At 62.2% G+C, this 20,744-nt stretch overlaps 2 protein-coding genes across 4 annotated transcripts; one reads left to right on the top strand and one right to left on the bottom strand.

Moving 5' to 3' along the window:
* Positions 1-898: 898 nt before the first annotated feature.
* Positions 899-12,391, bottom strand: ZNF598 (zinc finger protein 598, E3 ubiquitin ligase). 3 transcript variants are annotated; one of them, XM_069487097.1, is made up of 12 exons: positions 12,176-12,391; positions 6,509-6,621; positions 5,828-5,957; positions 5,291-5,502; positions 4,982-5,244; positions 4,398-4,506; positions 3,823-4,010; positions 3,551-3,656; positions 2,708-3,459; positions 2,182-2,332; positions 1,908-2,058; positions 899-1,819 (listed from the first exon to the last, which is right to left on the bottom strand). In XM_069487097.1, exons 1-12 carry the CDS (start codon positions 12,389-12,391, stop codon positions 1,466-1,468), a joined length of 2,745 nt encoding a protein of 914 aa, XP_069343198.1. In that variant the 3' UTR covers positions 899-1,465. The 3 variants fall into 3 exon arrangements, with proteins under 3 accessions (XP_069343198.1, XP_069343199.1, XP_069343200.1); XM_069487098.1 differs by having other exon boundaries at positions 4,982-5,199; XM_069487099.1 differs by having other exon boundaries at positions 3,572-3,656; positions 4,982-5,199.
* On the top strand, positions 12,390-19,444 carry NPW (neuropeptide W). Its single transcript, XM_069485711.1, has 3 exons — positions 12,390-12,516; positions 18,355-18,991; positions 19,234-19,444. The coding sequence occupies exons 1-3, from the start codon at positions 12,390-12,392 to the stop codon at positions 19,352-19,354; spliced, it is 885 nt and encodes a 294-aa protein (XP_069341812.1). The 3' UTR covers positions 19,355-19,444.
* The last annotated feature ends 1,300 nt before the right edge of the window (positions 19,445-20,744 follow it).

The raw sequence follows: 20,744 nt of genomic DNA, 5'->3' as shown, positions 1-20,744 counted from the left end.
ACAGATATTGGGATTTTTGTCTCAATTTTCCATTTCTAAGATTCCTAGCTGGTTCTTTTTCATAACCTCCTGGTGGCGTGACGCAGTTGAGAACTGGAGCCGGAGCCAGCTTGGCCCCTCCAGCTGGGTCGTCGTGGACAAGTGTCCCAGCGTGGCTGTGCCTCAGGTTCCCCTTCTGTGAAAGGGCAGCGACAGCTTTGGGGGCACAGCGTGGGACGAGGACTGATGAGTGACGTGTGTGAAGAACCTGGAGTGGTGCTTGTCACAGCAGCTGCTGCTGACGTGTGGCCTAGTGGTATGGTGGCTGTCACCTCTTCTTCCAGAGTAGTTATTGTCAACATCCTTAATGAGCTGCCCCGTGTCCCAGGTTGCTCCGCTCTTCTGCGGGGCTGGTCTTGCTCCGGAACCTTGCAATCCTCTGCAAAGACGGCAGCGGCGTGAGGGTCCCCCCTGGTGTGGAGGGAAGGCAGGTGACCTCTACCCGGTCCGACGGATAGCCTAGCGGGCCCCAGCCTAGCCACCACCCAGGGGATGCCGCTTGAATGCCACTGTCCAAGGCCTCGGCTTCAGGCGGGCAGTGCCAACGCAGCCATGCGGCTCCGGCCCGGCTCCTCTGCAGGCCACTGGCTTTGTCCCTTCGTCACCAAAATCTGTTGTTTCTTATCCAGGGACGTTTTCTTTGCCTGGTTTGAACGTGGCTGTGTGTTTAGGACCTTTTTGCTGTTTATGTGTTTGAAGCAGAAAGCAGGGGTTTCAGTGAACTAGATCCAGATAACTGAGGATAAGTTACTTTGCCACAGTGTCCCAGAGACACCCCCCCCCACTTCTGAATACGGCTTCGGGTGCACTCGGGAGGCAAGAGAAGCTCAGGACGCCAGCTAGGTGCAGTATTGCAAAATAAATTTATTTGAAGATAAACTGTCTTATAAAAGGCCAGAGGCAATTTGAGATCCTAGATTCAGCTTGTCTCATAAAAAGATTCAACTTCAAGTAGCACAATTTCGTGTCTGTTTTTAATCCTGAACATTCTTGAATCACGGAACAGCCAACTGTTTACACAACACATGTGACATCTGACTCCAGCACCAGTGGACCCACAGCTGCCGGGTCTGGGGCCGCAGGTGCTGCAGCCTTCAGCTTCCAGAGGGCCCAGATCAGGCCGCTGTGACCTCTGGCTTTGACAGCAGGGACACGTCTCTGCACCCCAGCCCTTCCCTCCCCTGGCGCCTTCCAAAAGCAGAATAGAAACCAAGACCACTGCCGACACAGGGGACGGAACTTCTGCGTGGCAGAGTGCTGACAGGCAGGGTAGACCTTCCTGGCCACTCCCTGGTGGGCCCGGCCACCCGAAAGGATGAGCAGGCGGCCTCACCAGGGCCCCTCCTGGCCGCCTGGCAGCCAGGAGGACGAAGGAAGGAGAAAGGATGCTCACGGGTGTGACGGCGCCCGTCCATGCCGGCGGGAGCTACGTGATGATCCTGGCAATGGCTTGCAGGGAGGGGAAGTCATCGTCCCGGGCGGCGTGCAGCGCCTGGTGGCTGCTGACGTCTCCGTGAGCAAGGACCTGCTGGCAGGTGGGGCACACGCAGCAATCCAGGCCCGCCTGCCGGGTGTCGGTCTGCCACGCACTCTTCTTATTCTTCCTGGACTTGGCGCCAGGAGGCTTCTCCCGGCTGTGGAAGTCGGCGTGAGCAGACAGCAGCTCCTGTTGCTTGGCGGTGTCGGGCAGCAGCACCAGCAGCTCGTTAAAGATCTTCTGGAAGTTCTCCCCGAGCAGGTCCCGGCAACTCTTGTAGTACTGGGCAGCAGAGATCATGCCCTGCCACGCGGAGAGCCAGACTCAGTCACTCCGCCCCAGGCCTGGCCCTGGACAGGCAGGCCAGCCCCCCGCACCCCTGGCCCCTGACCTGTCTGAACTCCCCCGAGTGGCTCTTGAACTCGCTGAAGCGGGCCTCGTCGCTCTGCAGGAAGTCCCTGATGGACTGGATGAGCTGCAGGTTCCTCTCCCGGAAGTTCTCGGGGACCAGGTAGGTCCGTGGTACAGGCGGCAGCCTGGGCCTGGGGGTCAGTCAGGACAGGAAGAGGAGGCAGTGGAGGCCTCAGCCTTCAGGGTGGCCCAAGGGGAGGGCACCTTTCCCCCAGCCCCCAGCGGCGCGGGCCAGGCAGCCCACCTGCACTTACGCTTTCGTGGTGGTGGTGGGGCTGGGGACACAGGCCGCGTGGGGGCTGGGCAGGAGGCCAGAGAAGCCGGGGGGTGGCTTGCTGACGGGGGGCGCCAGCCCTGGCGGGGGTGGGGGTGGTGTGCCCTTCAGGAGCACCACAGCGTTGAAGCCTGTAGGGGTGGCAGGACAAGGCCTGGGCGTGACCCTCACTGGCCACACCTGCCGCAGAGCAGCCCAGGGCCAGCACCTGCGCCGCCCTCACACGCCCGCAGCCCTACAAGGCACTACAGTCTCTTGTTCCATGGGGAGGAAAGTGACACAGAGCAGTCAAGGGGTGGCCCGAGGCCATGTGGGTCGCAGATGGCTGTCCCTGCATCCTGACGCGCTGCAGCTGGCAGAGGCTGCCGGGAGCCAGGGCACAGGCTTCCCCACACCTCACGCCTGCGGGCCATGCTCCAGTCTGTGCCCACCTGCTCTGGCCTCGCTCTGCTACCCTGGCCCCACCCCAGACATCTGAGGAACAAGCCTGAGCCCAGCGCACGCACCTGGGGGAGGAGGCATCCGGGGTGGGCAGGGTCCGCCGAGCGCTGGGAAGTCTTCCTGGGGCGTGGGGCAAGGGAGGGGCCCCAGGGGCCTTGGGAGCCCAGGGGGTTCCTTGGGGGCACCCCGTGCCAGGACTGGGCCCTCTGCGTGTCCGTTGATGACAGCAACTGTCCCTTCACCTCTGCTGGCGGGAGCTTCGGGGACCTGCTCAGCCCCGAGGGGTTTTGCAGGGCAGCTGGGGGGCAGTGGCTGGGGTGACGTGGCACTGGGCTTTTCGGAGCCCACCTTCTTCTTTCTGCTGACCTTGGAGGTCTGGGCGGAGGCCGGCGCCAACAGGGAGGAGGCAGAGACCGTGGAACGTGCGCTCCGCAGCTCCTGCGAGCCCTCCTCCTCCTCCACGGCGGGTGGGCCGCCCTTCTTGCCCCTGCTCCCCTTCCCAGCCTTCCTGGTGGGCTGGCTGCCGCCACCGGCAGCCTGGACCGCTGGGGTGGGCTGCGCCACCTTCTTGCTGCAGCTGCTGTTCCAGGCAGAGATGAGGCTGGTGGGGGCGGTGCTGGGCTTGGACGCTGAGGACACCAGGGCGGGAAAGTCCTCCTCCTGGAAGGTGTTCCTGCCTCTGCCTCTGGCAGGAACAGGGTACACCAGCGCCAGCCCCACAGGCCCCAGGGCTGCCGCCGTGGAGAAGGAGGAAGCGGAGGCGGAGAGACTGGGGAAGTCTTCGTCCTTGAGCTTGGGGGTGGATGGCGGGAGGGCACTAAGTCCAGGAAGGGGAGAGCTGGTCAGCGGCTCACCAGGCCTCAGCCCGCTCCACACTGGCCCACCCACCACCTGCAGGTGCCCCGCACCCTGCCCAGCCCCCGACACACCTCAGGGGGGCAGCCCCTGTCACTGGTCCCATCGCTGGCAAGGTCTCTTGGCCTACAGGACCGTTTGTTGAGGTTTCCTTGGGACCTACAAGAAATGAAAAGGACCCCAGGTCAGGGGCAGGGACAGGCCCTCGGGGGATCAGGGAGCACGAGGGTGCTCCCCTCCGCCGAGCAGAGGCCCTGACGGTCCTGGGCACCAAGCTCCTCACGAGCTGGCCTCTTGCCCCCCGGCCTGGGCAGGGCTGGCTCACCTGGGCCTTCACCCTGAGCCCGGGGCACGCGCCGGGGACCACGGGGCTCCTCAGGCCCCCTCGCTGCTGCCTCCTCCTTCTTGGGCCTGCTGCCCTCCTCCCGGTCCTCGCTCCTGCGTGTCTCCTCCTGTTGCTGCGCGGCCACTGAGGCCCGGACAGCAGCCGCCATGTCTCGGTCCTCTTCTTCCCTGGGGTGGGAGACTGGCCTTCAGGCTGGGCAGGGCACAGGGCCACAGCCTCAGATGAGCAAAGCCTGGGCCTAGTGCTTGGGGCACAGCTGGGACCTGATGCCTCTGCCCCGCTGGGACACAGGTACCTGCTGGGCCAGCACTTCCCAGCACAACTGCACTGACCTCCCAAGTGACACAGAGCCCTCTACCCGCCGCAAACCTCAGGCTACGGGTAAAACCAGAGGAAAGAGAAAGACTCCTCCCCAGACACGACACTGAGCAGACCCTGCTGCCACACTCAGGACCCGAAAGCTCTGGCCAAGTCCCCTGACCCCCGAGCTATGCCCAGCTCCGCTGCTGGCCAGGCGGTGCCAGGAGAAATCAACAGCACACAAATCCTCCTACCTCTTGTACCTCCAGCTTCCTCGGCGGCTCTGCTGGGCTCCGCGCGTGCCAGCCCGGCTCGCACGGCTGTACCTGTCCACCTCCTCGTAGTCCTCGCCTCCGACGACCCCTGAAGCCGACAGCCAGCCTGTCACTGCCCCTGGCCCTGGGACGGCAGCAGGAGCGACCAAGGCTAATGCCCAGGCTTGGACAGCAGAGGCTCCCCGGCCCCCCCATGGCACCTGAGCCCGGGGGACGGGCACGGACAGCTTGCAAGTCCACACCGGCCACAGCCCTCCAGGACCTGGGTGCCCAGTCACAGCAGCCGCTCAGTCACAGCCTCCTGACCCAAGGGGAGAGCCCGGGGCCCCCCAGACCAGCAGATCGGAGCACCAGGGGAGGAAGTGTCCCCCACATTCGCTGCTCACCACGCGTCCAATGGAAGAGGAGGTGAAGGCTCCATGGGTAGCCCCTCACCCTCATCTCCCCTGAGCCGCGGGGATCTGCTTCCAGACCGAGGTCTGAGGCCTCCAGAGCTCTGGCCGTGTGGACCCCGCCCCCCAGGGCGCCCAGGCCAGGCTGGGGCCCACGAGCACCCCGCTCACCCTCGTTCCGGCGTGAGTGCCGCGGTGCGTAGCTGAACTGCAGGTCGATCTGGCGGTTCTGGCGGGCCTCGGCGCGGCTCCGGCTGTGGCAGGCCGTCTTGTGGGCCTTGAGGTCGATCTCGGTGCGGAAGGCGTGGGTGAACTGCTCCGTGCTGCAGCGGCCCTCCTCGCACAGGAAGTGCTTCTCCCGGAAGTGCTCTCGCAGGTACGCGTAGTCGCTGGCGCGGGACAGGGTGTTAGCAGGAGCCCGGCCAGCGTCACCGCTCGGCCGGGGCCCCGGGGCAGGGCCACCTCTGTGCCCCCACCCACCTGTAGTAGTCCTGGGCGCCGTCCGCGTCGCAGAAGTGGCAGAAGTAGTGGTCGCGGCGCAGGTGCTTGAGCAGCTCGTCGTTGTCTAGGTAGCGCTCGTCACAGAACTTGCAGAGGGGGTGCCCGCGGTGCGACGTGTCGTCAGGGTCCCCCTGCATGCGGTGGCGAGCCAGATCCTTGCGCGAGTACCACTTGCGCTCGTACGTGAAGATCTGCAGGGTAAGGGGGGCTGGGCATAGGGCGGGGCATCCGGCCTCCCGCCTCTTCCCACGGCCGGCCGGCGCGGAGCAGCAGCAGGAGGGGCCTCCATGGACCAGCTCTGGCCCAGAGCCCCGGGCTCCAAGAGCCTGGTGGGTCCCTCAGCCACGGGAAGCTCCCCCCCGCCCAGGCCATGTGCAGCATGACACGGGGGGACCACCCTGAAGCCGCTGCGAGCCGTCCAGGATCAGGGGCAGCGCGGACGAGCCCTCAGGGCTGTGTGGCTCCACCCCCTGCACCGCTGCTTGCCGGGCTCTCCTGGGGTCCCTGGGGGCGCACCTGCAGGTGTTGGAGGCACAGCCGGCAGCAGAAGAGCTCGTGCTGCTTCCGCATGTGCTGCTCCAGGTCCCCGAAGAGGCTGAAGGGTGGCAGCTCGGGGCACCTCGGGCACTCATGCTGCAGCAGCTGCCTGGGGAGACACCGGGAGCCACTCATGTCCCTGGACATTCAGTGTCACCACGTGGGGCAGGGCCACTCTCCAGGCCCGTAACCTGGGCAGGAGGCGAGCACGGCCTTGAGTAAGGTCGGTCTGAGACCCAGGAGACGATGGCTGAGCCCAAACCGGGGCCTGGGTCAGAAGCTCTGCCCTAGCCCTGAGCCAGCGAGCCGCCCCCACAAGATAGGGACCACCCCCGTGACAACTGTGCCCTTTACTGGCTTTTCAGACCACAGGCTAAAGCCTGACTCACAGGAGCTCACGTGTCCCTCACAGAGCCCCAGAAGGCAGACGCTGTCCCCACCCTGTGGTGCCTTCCCTGAGCGCACCTGCCCTCTCTATGCCACCCTAGGAGGGCAGGGCGAGCACCCTGGTCACAGGAGAGGAACTCACTGATGTCGTACAGCTGGTCCGTGGAAGCTGGGGTAGGCACCTGGCCCTGCAGTCAGGCGCACCACGCACCCCGTCCCCGCCACAAAGGGCCACACAGATGCTTGGACTCCGGGCCTGAGGATCCCTCTCACCTGTACAAGGCAAACACTTTTCCGTCTGCAAAGTAGATGTCGTACTTTTTCTCGTGCTGCAGCTGGTGGATGGGGATCGTGGCGAAGGCAGGAAGCTTCTTTCCGAAGACCACCTGGAACCGAGAGCGGGGGGTAAGCAGGGCCACAGAGCTCAGAGGAAGGGGACATCCTCAGAGGCCTCGGCGGGCAGTGGCCAGGCGCACCCAGGCCTCCCTTCCTCACCCCAGCCCACTGCCTGGGGTTGCCGCGCAGAGGACAGACGCGAAATACCCGGCCTCTCCACTAGGTGGCCAGGCGGGTCCCCAGGTGGCCGCGGCCTGGCCCCAGCCCCACCCCGTGGGGAGCTCTCACGGAGGGGAGAGATGCACACACTCCAAGCAGCCTCGGAGGAAGCAGGGAAGGCCACCAGCCATGATGCATCAGGTGACCCTGCGTCAAGCCACCCTCATTCAGCACCCCCTCCTCTGCGTTTCCATGACGCCACCACAGGACTGGCCTCTTGAGCCGACCACCTCACTGCTCCCTGCCTGTCATTCGGGAAGGTCTGGGGCGCCTCGGGGACGACCGGATGCCACTCGGCAGGGCTGGCACAGAAACCCGCAGCCAGGGCCCATCTCTCAGGGGTCTGCAGCACCTGCCGGAGCCTGGCTGCCCAAAGACCCCGCTCTTGTCTCCTCCTGCAAGGGCGGGGGCAAGGCCTGCTCTGCCCCTCTGCAGACTCCTGTCCCCAGCAGGCTCAGGCTCCCACTCCTCCCGCCTGGGGCTCCCTCACCCTGCAGCACCCCCTTCTCACCACGAAGCCCCTCTGGTGAGGACCTCTGGTACCATCACACCCCTCCGGGGATCAAGCCCACCCGTGGCTGTCTTCTCTCCACCCGCTTCCCGCTCAGCCACTGCCCCGAGCCTGGCACTGGTCAGGCCTCAGCTCCGAGGCCTCCCCGGACACCCAGGGATGTCCTCACCTTGGGAAAGGTCAGGCCAAGGTCATCTCTGTTATGTTTGGCCCTAACCAAAGAGGACATTTGGGACCAGGACAGCCATGAACTTGGGAGAGTGAGCCCCACACGTGCTTGGGGTGCTGGGTGGCTCTGTCCCCAGCAGCAGAGTAGAGCTGGTTCCCCTTTTAACAGGGTCCTGGAGAGAGCCAAGAGAGCTCGGCCCCCACTTCTGCCACCACACGCTAGGGGAGAGGGCTGGTCCCTCCAAAAGAGCAGTGGCCCAGCAGACCTCTCTCGCCCTCTGTCATGTCAGGCGAGGCTGGGCGGGATGGATCTGGCCACCTACCTCTGTGTCCCTGCCACGCGCTGAGCCCGGGTGGGCGCCTCAGCCCCTCCCACCACAGTCTTCAAGTGGGAGGCACAGCTCCGCCCCAAGCATCACAGAGGCTGCTGGTCCCTGTGGGCTGCACCACCCCTGTCCCTGGCTTTCTTCCTTCCTGGCAGCTCTCCCGAGGCCCGGACGTGGGGAAGGTCCCTGGCCTTGTGCTGGCCTCTTCTCGTGGGACCTGCCCTCCTGGGGGAGCTCGCGCTCAGCCCTGCCTCCCGACCTCCCAGCTCAGGCCCCAGCAGGTGCACAGGGGCCCTGGGGGGCTGACTGCCAGGACTCACAGGCACCGAACGGGCCACACCCCCACGGCGGGCCACACCCCCACGGCGGGCCACACCCCCACGGCAGCTTCCCTGAGGCAGCGCAGGCGGGGGCTCCAGGAGCCCCAGCGTCTGCCTGCAAGGCGGCCAGAAGAGCAGCTCGAGGGAACTCCCCGAGGCTGCCAAAAAGCATCCAAGCCCAGCAGACTCAGCGGAGGATCGACTTCCTTCCCCAGAGGAAACTCGTGCCAGGGGTGCCCCCGTCACCGCCTCCCAGCTGTGCGCTCCGCTCCGCCCTGGGTGGCGTCTCTTTGGGCTGTGTGGAGACAGGCCGGGACTCGGCTGCGGTGGGGAGCCCCATCTCCTCCCGGGCTGTGGGGGCCCCAGGGCACCCCTAACCTGTGTCTCCTCAGAGTGCCACCTGTGTGGGTACAGTGCCAGGCCACGCTAAGGACACTGGACACTAGTCTGTCTTTGCCACCCTGCGCCTCCTGGCACCGAATTCCCCAATCCCCGAGCAATGCCCTCCCGCTGCAAGCCCATAAGAAACCTCTGTGGGACAGCACTGGTGGGACAGGGGGACTCAGAGTCAGCCTCTCTGAAGGGGCCAGGAAGCAGCGGGGGCAGAGGAGAGGTGGGGAGGTGGGCAGAGTGGCCGGGATGAGGCGGGGTCAGGGAGGGCCAACAGTGCCCAGCGGGAAGGACCCAGAGCAGCCCAGAGCAAGAGGGACGAGGGCACCAGGGGGTGTGTGCTAGGAAGCCAGGCCGGCTGCACCACGCCAAGGGCGCTGCTCATGCCACTGAGGCAGCAGGACCAAGAGGGCAAGCAGTGGGCGCAGGGCAGGGCTGTCAGGATGCCCACTGAGCCGAGTCTGGGTGGGGGGTCTGTCTGCATAGTGGGTGGGGCAGGCACCCTGATCACATGGAAGGCCTGAGGGTGCCCACTGAGCCGAGTCTGGGTGGGGGGTCTGTCTGCACAGTGGGTGGGGCAGGCACCCTGATCACATGGAAGGCCTGAGGGTGCCCACTGAGCCGAGTCTGGGTGGGGGGTCTGTCTGCACAGTGGGAGGGGCAGGCACCCTGATCACACGGAAGGACAGGAGCCACAGGGAGAGGCTCAGGAAAGAACTGCTCCGGGCAACACAGGGTCAAGGCTGGGGTTTGCTTGAGAGTGGGCAGCAGGCTTGGAGCCACTGGGCTGCGCATGGAGAGCGCTCACTGCTGGTGGGGACCCTGAGGAGGAAGAGAAGTGACAGGGAGACCAGGACTGGCCCCCCAGACCTGAGGATCGACAGCAGGACAGCAGTGTAAGCCAGTGTGGCCAGTGTCCTTCTTACCCACAGAGGGTGAGGGCAGGCAAGTGGCTGGACAAGGCTGAGCACGAGGGTATGGCAGCCAGGCCAGGGATGGGCAGGGAACCACCAGCAAGACCCTGCCTCCCCGGTGACACTACAGTGAGGCCAGGCTGGGGACAGGGGAATGTGGGGCCAGTGACAGAGGGCCAGCCTGGGGCTACAGATGGAAGGAGGCAGGGAGACCACAGCTCTAGATCACCTGGCGGGAGGGGCCACAGTATGAGGACAGAAGGGCAGGCCAGACCAGACCTGGACGCTGGAGGAGGGCTGCCCTGGGTGGCAAATGACTGAGGGGAAGGGACACGCTGGGTGAGGCCCGGGACAGTCGGGCCCGTCCCCGAGGAGCGTGAGGTCAGTGGGCCGAGAGGCCTGCAGGAACAGGAGCCCCACACAGCCCCTCGGGACGGCTGTGAGTGTCTGCCTAGGGCCTGGCAGTGGGCAGGGACCGAGTGCCAAGTGATACCAGCAATGAGCACCCGCAAGAGTGAGCCGACGGCGGGGCCAGCCCAGGCCTGGGGAGGGGTACGGTGGGGGGGGGTCATCTAGACAGCCCAGCTGGGGACAGGAATGGGGATAATCGTACAGAGTGGGCCAGGGCCACAGTATGATAGGGAAGGGACGTTAACAGTAGAAAAACATGACCTGAATCAGCAGGTCCGGTCTCCTGACCTGGGCCTTGGGGTAACCATGGGCTGGCTGTCGGGGTCCCCCAACCATGGCCTGCCTGTGAGGTGATGGAGGGGCTGCACCGAGTGGCCTGCAGCCCCTCAGACTCTTGCAGCACCAGGGAGCAGGAGGAGGTGGTGAGCAAAACAGAAAACAGCCCGTGACAAAGTCATGTCCAGAGAAGGGACAGAACCCAGAGGTCTCACTCAGCTGTGCCCACCAAGACCAGTGCAGCCGCCAGCTCTCTTCCGACAAGGGCACCTGCTGGGCAGTCTGGGCTGACCTGGCTCCTCGCCTGACCAGCAGCTGCAGGGCCAGGCCGAGTCCGCCCGACCAGCCCCTGCCCGGGCCTCCACAGGGAAGGTCTCCCCACAGGGAAGGTCTCGGTCAAGGTGTACGGAGTTAACCAGCAAATGAAGCCGGCCTGTTCGACACAGCATCTCGCACACCTTCCTCACCGTTTTCACAGAGACACAGTCCCACAAGGGAGGGCTGGGCAGAGGTAATTCCTGACACGAGACAGCAGCGCAGAGGAAAGGCAGGGCCAGGGTGAAGCTGCAAGTTCATGAGTGGACGGAAAACGAGAGGAGAGGAGGGCATCAAGCTGAGCTGGGTGGCATTTTCTCACTAAATAGCAAACTTCCTAGGACCCCCTCCTGCTGCCCAGTAATGTGGGGCAGCCCCAGAGGAAGCCCTGGCTCGGCCAGGGGCACTGGTTCCAAACCACACCCCAGCAGGAGCCTGATGACAGCTCATGTCAACAGCCTCTTGCCACGGAGCTCTTGGAGCTGTGGGGCCCGCAAGGAGGCAGAGGGCGGACGCTGGCTATAGCAACCATATGTGGTGTTCACGAATTTCCTGCATGATACCTGTACCCGGGGCCAGGACCTCACAAGTAAAGACCTCCATAGCACCTTCCTCCCTGGAAGGAAGCTACAGGTGTGCTGGACAACCTGCCTTTTGGAGAGTTACGTCATGCTGTGCAAGACTGGCTGGCAAGGCAGGCTCTGGCAAAGCTGGGAGGCGCCCTCTGAGTAAGCCACAGGCCAAAGGCTTCCTGACTGTTCCTACACCCCAGCTCTCTCCTGGGTCTGGGCCTGCCTCCTTCCGCCGCAGCAGAGAGCATCTCCAAGCGTCTTTTTCCAACAGAGCACAGGTAGATACCCACAAAATGCTCAAAAGATTTTACAGCGTTTCTTTGGCCCTTTTAACACAAATGTCTACTTTTCAAAAAAACAAAGAACCTATTCCTCAACGCTGCTCTCTCTGAGTCACTTAGAGCAAAGTCAGATTCCCTGACAGATGTCACCAGCAGAAGCATTCTATGAACCACGGGAATTTCACAATCCTGGAAGCAAACAGATCTTTAAGCGCAGCAAACCCAGGGATCTCCAGCTAGGTGCTCAGAGCCAGCAGCTGCCACTGCGGAGAGGGTGGGGGAACCTCCATGGCGCCTTCTGACCCCTCCAGCACTTCCAAGTCTGGACAGAGACAGAAACATCTCGCACTCACTCTGGAGTTGAGCCCCAAAGTCGAACCGGCAAGGAGGACAACTTCCTAACACTTTTATCCCTTCCCGCCAAGAACCTGGAGACCTTCCCCTCTGGTGGGAAGGTCGGAGTGTCATCGCCACTCGACAGATGGAAACACCAGTCTCTGAAGGAATTCGGCCCTCTGCCTCCAGGACAAACCGCCTCTTGCCTTCTTCTCTCCAGCCGAATGGAGACCTCTACAGAATGAACTCCGAAGACGAGGTCAGAGTTTTCGATCTGATCAGGGCCCTTCCTGTGGCCCAGCAGGAACTCCCGGGGCACAGGGGGAAAGTCCCCAGGTTCTGTCCCCACAGACAGCTGTCCTCCGCCCAGCTTGGCCGCATCCTGCCTCGCCGCCCGGACGCGCCGCGGCCGGACCCCGCCCCAGCTGGCCCGACCAGGCCTCTCCCGGGGGAGCCGGCGCTGCCAGGCCCGCCGCCGGACAGCGGGAAGGCAAAGTCCCCTTCCGGCCGCCGGGCGCCCCGCCCTGCCGCGCCCCCCGCGCCGCCCCCGGCGCCCCCGACGCACCTGGCGCAGCTCCTCCCGGCACACGGCGCAGTAGCGCTGCTCGCACAGCACCCGCATCTTGGTGGAGCAGCGGTAGCACACCGGGTGGTCGCAGCGGCCCAGCGCCGTGGCCTCCAGATCCCCGCAGCACAGCACGCAGCTCCCGCCGCCCCGCTCGGGCGCCGCCGCCGCCTCCAGCGCCGCGCGCCGCCCCTCGGCGCCCGCCGCCGCCGCCATGGTCCGGGCTCCTGCCCCCTCCCGGCCGGCGCGGCGCGGCGCGGCGCGGCCTGACTCCCGGCGGGCCCGCCCCTTCCGGGCTGACGTCACCGCCCCGCCCAGCAACGGGCCCGCCCGGCGGAAGTGTGCGGCGCGGCTTCCGGCCCAGGGAGGCGCCGACTAGAGCGGCGCCCCTGCCCGCCTCGGGCGCTCTAGCCGGAGCCGGCCGCTCGGAGGTCCGGCGCCCCCCGCGCCCGCTGGGCTGCTCTGGCCGGACCCGTGTCCCGGCCCGCCTTCCCCCGCCGGGCTCCGCGGACTAGGACTTCCGGATGAAACACGGACGCCCAGTTTGAGTTTCAGAGGAACGAGGAATAATGTTTTAGCGGAAGTAAGTCCAAATGTCGACGGGCTGTTCTCAGATGTCACTCGTTGTTCCTCCGAAATTCAAATTGAACTGGACTTCTGTATTTTTGTTTGCTAAATCTAGAAACCTTGTTAGGAACCCAACATCTCTCTCCAGCCCAGACCTCTCTCTTGTATTTGGAACACACACAAGCTTGGCCACCAGGCTCCTCCACGCTGCTTCCCTAGCACCCTGTTCAAACCCTCCAACAGCACGGAGGGACCCCGGTCTCCGGGCTAGGGGCAATCTCGCCCCGGCCCTCTGGAGAAGGGACCTATAGAAGGCGGGAAAGGAACATGTCCCCTTCACTGCTGGGCACACCGGCCAAGCATGGAGCCTGCACAGAGGGTCGTCCGGGCATGTTTGAATGGCTGGCTGAGTCCTGGGGCTTGGGGTTTCTGCAGCTGTTGGTGGGCCTCCTCCCTACCCTTGGGGGCCGGGCACACTTGGGACTCGCTTCCTCTGCCAGGAAGCAAGCCTGTCCAGATCTGAACCCTTTTAGAGAGGAGGCGGTATATTGTGGGGCAATGAGCCTGGACTTTAGAATCAGGCAGAAATGGGCTTAAAAACTCAGTTCTGCCACTTATTTGCTGGTGACCTTGGTTGGCTCACTGAAGTCCTTAACGTCCTCGTTTGCAAACCAGGATCACTATACACAATAAATCAGATGGCCTGGCCCCATGCAGATGTCTCACCTTCAGGAAACCCCACTAAATGGACAGCAAAGGAATGAAAAAGCTATTAATCCACCAGCACAAAGAGAACAGGATGGGGGAAGCAGATAGGGAAAGATACAAACAAATTTTGGAATGACAGAAAGAAGATGAAGGAAGGTGCTTTGTTTTTCAGAGCATTCTAAAGACTAAACACCCCTGGGAAACCCCAGTGAGAAATTTCACTCACAGAACCACTGAGGGTATGTGACACAGGGCCCTGAAAGCAGGAGTGCGTGGAAGTCCATGCATTGAGCTGGGGAGCAGCACTGTAGGGTCTCATTCTTAAATGGAAGCAGGAGGCCAGAGCCCTCCAGGCTTGTGGGGAAAGCCTGCAGAATGAAAGACAGGCCAAAACAAACAGACCCAGAGAGCGGAAGGACACTTTAGAAAGAACTATATTTGATATCCACATAAAAGATACTGGTTCCATGAAATGAAAATAGGATGCCTTCGGCCGGGTGTGGTGGCTCACGCCTGTAATCCTAGCACTCTGGGAGGCCGAGGTGGGTGGATTGTTTGAGCTCAGGAGTTCGAGACCAGCCTGAGCAAGAGCGAGACCCCGTCTCTACTAAAAATAGAAAGAAATTATATAGACAGCTAAAAATATATATAGAAAAAATTAGCCGGGCATGGTGGCACATGCCTGTAGTCCCAGCTACTCGGGAGGCTGAGACAGGAGGATCCCTTGAGCTCAGGAGTTTGAGGTTGCTGTGAGCTGGGCTGACGCCACGGCACTCACTCTAGCCTGGGCAACAGAGTGAGACTCTGTCTCAAAAAAAATAAAAATTAAAAAAAAAAAAAAAGAAAGAAAATAGGATGCCTTGGACAACAATAACCACCACAAAACAATCAGAACAAGAAAGAGCTCATGTAAATTCAAAATACAACAGCATAAGTAAAAATTCACTAGCAAGGCCAGGCACAGTGGCTCACACCTGTAATCCTAGCACTCTGGGAGGCTGAGGTGGGAGGATCGCTTGAGCTCAGGAGTTTGAGACCAGCCTGAGCAAGAGTCCATCTCTACTAAAAATAGAATAATTAGCCAGGCGTGGTGGTGCCTATAGTCCTAGCTACTTGGGAGGCCAAGGCAGGAGGATCCCTTGAGCCCAGGAGTTTGAGGTTGCAGTGAGCTATGATGATGCCACTGCACTCTAGCCAGGGCGACAGAGTGAGATCCTGTCTCAAAAAAGAAAAAAGAAAAAGAAATAGTTTATAACCTAAGTCAGCAGTTCTCAACCGGCGTGATTTTACCCCTAGGAGATGTTTGGAAATGTCTGGAGACATGCTGGGCTCTCACGGCGGGACGGCTGCTACTGGCATCTAATGGTGAATGACTTTCCTGAGGCTGCGATAACAATTACCACAAACTTAGTGGCTTAAAACCACACAAGTTTGTCATTTCACTGTTTGGGAGCTCAGAGTCTAAAAGTGGGTCACACCGAGCTAAAAGCAAGGTGTGGGGAGCACACGTTCCTTTCTGGAAGCTGCAGTGGAGAATCTGCTTCTGAGCCTTCCCCGCTCTTAGAGGCCCCCCGAGTTCCCTGGGTCACAGGCACTTTCCACCCTCAAGGTCGGCAGCACCACTCCACGCTCTGCTTCCACCTTCCTCACAGACCCCCCCGCCTCGGCCTCCCTCTTCCACACTCAGGAGCCCTCGTGTTACATTGGGCCCACCTGGATAATTGAGGCTAACCAGATTCTAGTAAGGTCAGCTAATTAGCAACCTTAGTTTTATCTGCAGCCTAATTTTCCCTTACCACGTAGCATAAATATTCATGGGTTGCAGGGATGAGGGGGTGACCATCTTTGGGGGGCTATTATTCTGTCTACCAAAGTGGGTGAAGGCCAGGGATGCTGCTAAACGTCTTGCATGCAAAGACAGCCCCTACTGGTGTCAGTGGCGCTCAGCCCTGGAACTTCTGCCCTAAGTGGCAGATGTGTCATGCTGGGGGCACTAGCCAGGGAGGGATAGCGGGAGCCCCCTGGGAAGCTGGAAATCCTCTCTATCTGTTCTGGGCTTTGAGCTTGCCGGTGTAGGTGTACACGGAGGCAACATATGTGAGGGTTAAGATACACACGGTTTACTGAAAGTATGTTATGCCTCCTTAAAAAGACCACCATTTAAAAAAATAGCAGTTAAGCTTATGATTGAAATATGGAAATAAATACTAAAGAACCAGCTGAAAGAGTTGGAAGCAGTTGCCTCTGGAGAGCAGGACCAGGATGTGAAAGGGTGGCCAGGGACAGCTGTTCTTCTTTCTTATAGTAGCATTTGATTTATAATGTATATTATCCTGATAAAATTGATAATTTAAAAAATGACAAAACAGAGAGAGTTCCTCATTCACCCCATCCTTATGGGGGAGTTCCAGTTCCTGTTCTGGGGCCAGCTCAGTGCTGGGGCAGACGTGGTCCCGGCCCCGAGCAAACACACCCAGCTACGATCGGCTGCTCCAAGAGGGACTGTTCTGTGGAGGGAACGAGAGGTGAGTCAGCTCTCCTGGGCTACGAGGATCATTACCTCCTCTCCCCTGGAGCTTTGGCTCCAGACCCCTGGAGGGGGAGGCAGAGCCTTAGTCGCCAGGCCCCCTGGGCACTGGACTGGGTGGGGCCCCTCCTCTGCACCCTGAACTGGGAACCCCCACGAACCCTCAAGTGATTCTGAGTTTCCCTCCTTTTAGCCAGCCCTAGGCTCACCCCGCCATGCCTTCTGCACACGCCCACCCAGCAGACACCGTGCCCAGTGGTGCTCCCACGTGGCCTACATCCCCCCCATACATCCCGATATTTTCACCCCCTTGGGCTGCAGCAATAAACAAGACAGAGGAATCCATTGCTGGTATTAAACTTCAGAAAATGGTAGCACACTGAACCTGTCATGCTGCAGAGTGTTCTCTTCTTTGTCCCACATTGCATTTTTGAGGTTCATCTATGCTGCTCCTGTAGCTGTACTCCCATTTGTAACTGTCACAGGGACCGGTCCCAGCACAGACCATTGTTGATCAGTTTCCATATTGATGGACCCGCCCCCACATAAGTTCCCTGGGCACCCCCAGGGGGCGCCCTAGGCCCTCCCCGGGCTGGACTGTAGTTCCCCAGGGTTCCAGGAGCATCCACCTCCCCTTGGCAGGGGACCCCCGTGCTGTGTCGTGCTGTACTGTCCGCCCACTGCACACTCCAGGTGGCTCTCCAGGACAAGGGGCCCCAGGGGAGCCCTATGGGGGCGGTGGGTGGTAGCTTTCTGCTGCAGCGGCCCCTGGTCCCTGTGGTCCTCCAGGCACGCTAACAGCTCCGTCTGCATCCCCTACCCCGTCCCCCCATCAAAGTGTCTTCACTGGCAGGCTGGGGGGTTGGTCAGCCTCTGGGAAAGCAACAATAGCTCCTAGCTGCAGACATTTATTGAGTGCCTACTGGCTGCCAGGCACGGTTCCAAGACCCAGGACTGGATCATCAATGCTCACAACAAGATGATGAAGTGGCCACTATTATTGCTCCCAGGTTTCAAATCAGGAAACTGAGGCAGGAGAGGTTGGGGCACTTACCCTCTCCCCTGCACCTACCACTGTCAAGCCTGGGTCAGATTTTGAACCTGGCCACCAGACCCCACGGCCCACGTCTCCCCAGTTCTGTGTGGCGTTTGAGGGGAGAACTGCTGCTGGTTCTAAACCTCCTCAGGGACCGCCAGACCCACCCAGGTGCCTTCCTCTGCCCCCACCCCTCCTCTACCCCTCTCAACCCGGATCCCTCATTCCCTTAAACCAAGGCTTGTGTGGGGGGTCTAGGATGTCCCATCCCTCCAACCCCCACCACTTATCCAGCAGATGATCTGGGGTAAGCCAATTCTGCCCAGGCCTTAGTTTTCCCATTGGTAAAATGGAATCAGTAATAGTCCCACCCATGGCATCGTCTGGAGGTCAAAATAAGACATGTCGTGATGATCCCAAACAAGATCCCTGGTGTCTTGGACCTGGAGGGTGGCCCATGAATGGTGTGGTTGCTGTGGGAGGGGAAGCCTGATTATTTTGAGGGCTGGATTCATCCTCAAAATAAAATTTGCACCTGCTAGGAGTCTGCCCTCTGGGTGGGGATTGTTAAGCCCAGGCAGGCCAGGAGGAATCCTGGGGGGACTATTCAGACCAGGGCCATTTAAGCAGAGTCCTGAAAGATGAGTAGGAGTTTGCCAAGTTGAAAAGGAGGGAAGGATGTTCTAAGCATAGAGACACAGAGGCAGCAAAATCACAGGTTGTTGGTTCAGACAAAAAATTGAGACTGGATGAGAAAGTGTTCTGTGGGGGAGGGGACTGACCTCAGGAGGCCTGTAGGTTGCAGGGTCTTATCCTGTCCTGCCAGGGCCGGAGGTGTGAGGAGGGGCTGGAGAACCGCTCACCTCAGGGACAGCTGTGTATCCAGCTTGAGGTTTCCAAGTCTCCATCCGGCTGCAGTGGGGAAGGGGCTTGGTGGGAGAAGCTAGGGGTGGCAGGACAGGACAGGTGTGGGCACAGATTTGAGAGCTGTGTTAGGCAAAGACAAGGGACAGCCTTCAGGGGAGAAGCCACACAGAATGGTCTTGAATGGTGCCCAGGGCTTCCCAATCAGCTCTCCTGCGTCATCCCACTGGGACTCTGCCAGCCTTCGGGCTTGGCTCTGCCCGGGCCCCACCTGCAGGGGTCTGGCCGAGGGACGTCCCCTCGCCCCTACCCCCATGCTTGGTCCCTGAGGCTCATGGTCCCAGACTGCCTTCCTGGTAGTTCCATCTCTGCGGGAGTAGGCGGACAAGAAGGGGAGGCGCCCCCGGGGGAGCTCAAGACCAGCTCTGGCGAGGCCCACTCAGTAAGGTGCTCCGGAACCGCGTCCCCGCCCCACAGCCCGCGCTCCCTCTTCATCCCCGCCCCCACCTGTGGGGATCCCAGCGGGTACTGCGGGGGCGCGCGGGGCGGGGCCACCAAGCAGTTATAGCTGGACCCGCCGGGACCACTGCTCACTTCCAGCCTCTCGCGCTCCGGCTCCCCGACGCCCCAATTTCGGGGCGCGCCCAGACCCAGCCGAGTCGGTTCCTGGCCCGCCCTGCCGGGCGGCCGTCGACGTGAGCGCCCTGGCGCAGGGCCGGGGGGTGCGGGGGGCTCCTGCGAGCCGGCGGCTGCTCGCGCTGCTGCTGCTCCCGCTCGTGCTGCCGCCGGCGGGCGCCTGGTACAAGCACGTGGCGAGTCCCCGATACCACACGGTGGGCCGCGCCGCCGGCCTGCTCATGGGGCTGCGCCGCTCGCCCTACCTGTGGCGCCGCGCGCTGCCCGCAGCCGCTGGGCCCCTCGGCTGGGACAACCTCTCCCCGGGGCCCGCCGCCCGCGATGCTCTCCTGTATCCCTCCGGGCCTCAGGAGCCGTGGGACGCGCGACGCGGGAGCTCCCCGGCTGGGCTCCCCGTCCGTGCGCCCCGGAGCCCGCGCGCCCTGGAGCCGGAGCCGCGGTTGGGCCCCCACTCCTGGACCTTCGCAGAGCGGGCCAGGTACGTGGGGGGAGGAAGGAGGCCGGGTTGGCAGCGGGCAGGAGTCTCGGGGGTCTGGGGCAGGAGTCTCGGGGGTCTGAGCCCGGAGCACACGTCCGCGCGTCCACGGGGCAACCTCCGGCCCCTCTATCCTCCACTCGGCGCTGAGAAGGGCCTTCCCGGAGCAGCCTCTACCCTAGCGGCCCGGGCGGCAATGGGGTGCGCACGGCCCCCTCCCCACGGACCTGCTCTGTTCTTTCTAGAGCCTTCGGAGACGCGTCTCCCGCCCAGCCATGGCCCCTGCAGCAAACCGCCTTCGCCGGCCCCGCCTGGCCGCAGGGTCGCCCTGAGAGCTTCCCCTCCCCGCCGCGCCCCCGCGCCTGACCCCGGAGGAGTAGCTGCCGCTTCCCGGGCGCGCAGCTCGCAGCTCTGGCCAGGACGGCCGTCTGGTCAATAAAACCCGCCTGATTCCTGCGCCCCCGCGTGTGACCCTTTTCCTCCGCGCTGTGTACTTTGCCATCTCGCTTCGGGGCGCAAACAAGCCGCGCCCACGCCCTGGCAAATGTCACGGGCCCTCGCGGACTGAGCTGTGGACCGCGTCGCCCCGCAGCCATCCGCATGTCCCTGGGGACGGAAGAGGGGAGCCAGGCAGAGACGCTGCTGGGTCTGGTCCCCTCAGCCAATGCCGCACTCTCCCGTTTGGGGTGGGTCGTCAGACCAGGTCCCAGGGCTGACGACCCCAGGAACTCCTTGAGGGGAGCAGCTGGACAGACCCTGGGCCCTGCCTCCATCCACCCAGCTGTATAGAAGGGGAAAAGCCAGGACTCCTCAACGCAGCCTCCTAGGAGCCCCCCAGGGGGCCCCCTGTGTCCTCTGGCTTGGCTGGGGACAGTGTCCCCCTCCCCAGTGTGGACTTCCCCCTTTCCCCCATCTCCCAGCATTCATTTCAAACCTGGATCTCTTTGAGCCCCCTCTCTCCCCTCAGCCAAGGGCTTTGGGAGAAGAGGTAGGGCCCCCCCCTTCATGCCACACCTTCCTCCTGTCCACAGCTGTCCCCTCCCTTCCCCAAGAGCCCCTCCACCTCGTACCCTCTGCATTTCCAGGCCGTGGCTCCAGCCCCACACGCACGCACTGTGCCATCTTGAATGCCAAGGCCTTCCCTTACGGCCCCCTCTGGTTCCCCCTCACTCTCCTGCTCTCTCTCCAATGCTCTTTAATAGGCTTCTGACTCCTACGACTGGCCTGGACCTCAAACGGCCAGGGTCATGTGCCCTGATGCCATCTGCCCTTGGAGCCCTCCCTTGGCCTTGTGCAGGGTCTCCCCTTGGGGCCACCAAGCAAGGGCTGGAGGAAGGGTGGTCCCAGAGGTGCCCCTGTGGAGCCAGCTCTCATGCTCCTGCCCTTCATCCCTTGCTGGCCATTCCTTTTGATGTCCTGGGCGCATCCTTCTCCCTAGCTGACCCCAAGTGAGAATGCTCCTGTTTCCTCCACCCATTCCATGGGCCCCTAAATGCATTTACCTTGAGTCCACCCAGCCCTCTCCCAGGGTCTGCACTGGAGGAAGAAGTAGACACAGACCCCTTGGGTCGACCTGTTCTCCTCCCTCCAAGCTCACTCCTCCCCCACTCCTGCCCTGCTCCTCACGGAACCTGACCTTTAGGAACGTGGATGTCCTGATCTTGTCATCCCCAAATGCACAACTCCTCAAGCGCTCCCCTCTGCCTATGGGACAGTATCCATGCCCTCGGGATGGGCCACAAGGCTGACCCTGTCC

This window comes from Eulemur rufifrons, chromosome 14, assembly GCF_041146395.1.
Source record: "Eulemur rufifrons isolate Redbay chromosome 14, OSU_ERuf_1, whole genome shotgun sequence".
Classification (NCBI taxonomy): domain Eukaryota; kingdom Metazoa; phylum Chordata; class Mammalia; order Primates; family Lemuridae; genus Eulemur; species Eulemur rufifrons.
Note: the sequence above shows the minus strand (reverse complement) of the source record. Positions and strands in the feature narration are given on the sequence as shown.

What these genes read in the sequence shown, in the direction of transcription:
- ZNF598 (XM_069487097.1), bottom strand. Translation starts at nt 12,391, where the DNA reads ATGGCGGCGGCGGCGGGCGCCGAGGGGCGGCGCGCGGCGCTGGAGGCG. An exon ending in TGTGCCTCCAACACCTGCAG is followed by an intron (nt 5,503 to 5,827) that starts GTGCGCCCCCAG and finishes CTTACCCTGCAG; the next exon opens with ATCTTCACGTACGAGCGCAA. An exon ending in TGTGTCGGGGGCTGGGCAGG is followed by an intron (nt 3,460 to 3,550) that starts GTGCGGGGCACC and finishes TCCTGGACTTAG; the next exon opens with TGCCCTCCCGCCATCCACCC.
- NPW (XM_069485711.1), top strand. Translation starts at nt 12,390, where the DNA reads ATGGTCCGGGCTCCTGCCCCCTCCCGGCCGGCGCGGCGCGGCGCGGCG. An exon ending in CGGGCCCGCCCGGCGGAAGT is followed by an intron (nt 12,517 to 18,354) that starts GTGCGGCGCGGC and finishes CCCGCCCCACAG; the next exon opens with CCCGCGCTCCCTCTTCATCC. An exon ending in ACCTTCGCAGAGCGGGCCAG is followed by an intron (nt 18,992 to 19,233) that starts GTACGTGGGGGG and finishes TGTTCTTTCTAG; the next exon opens with AGCCTTCGGAGACGCGTCTC.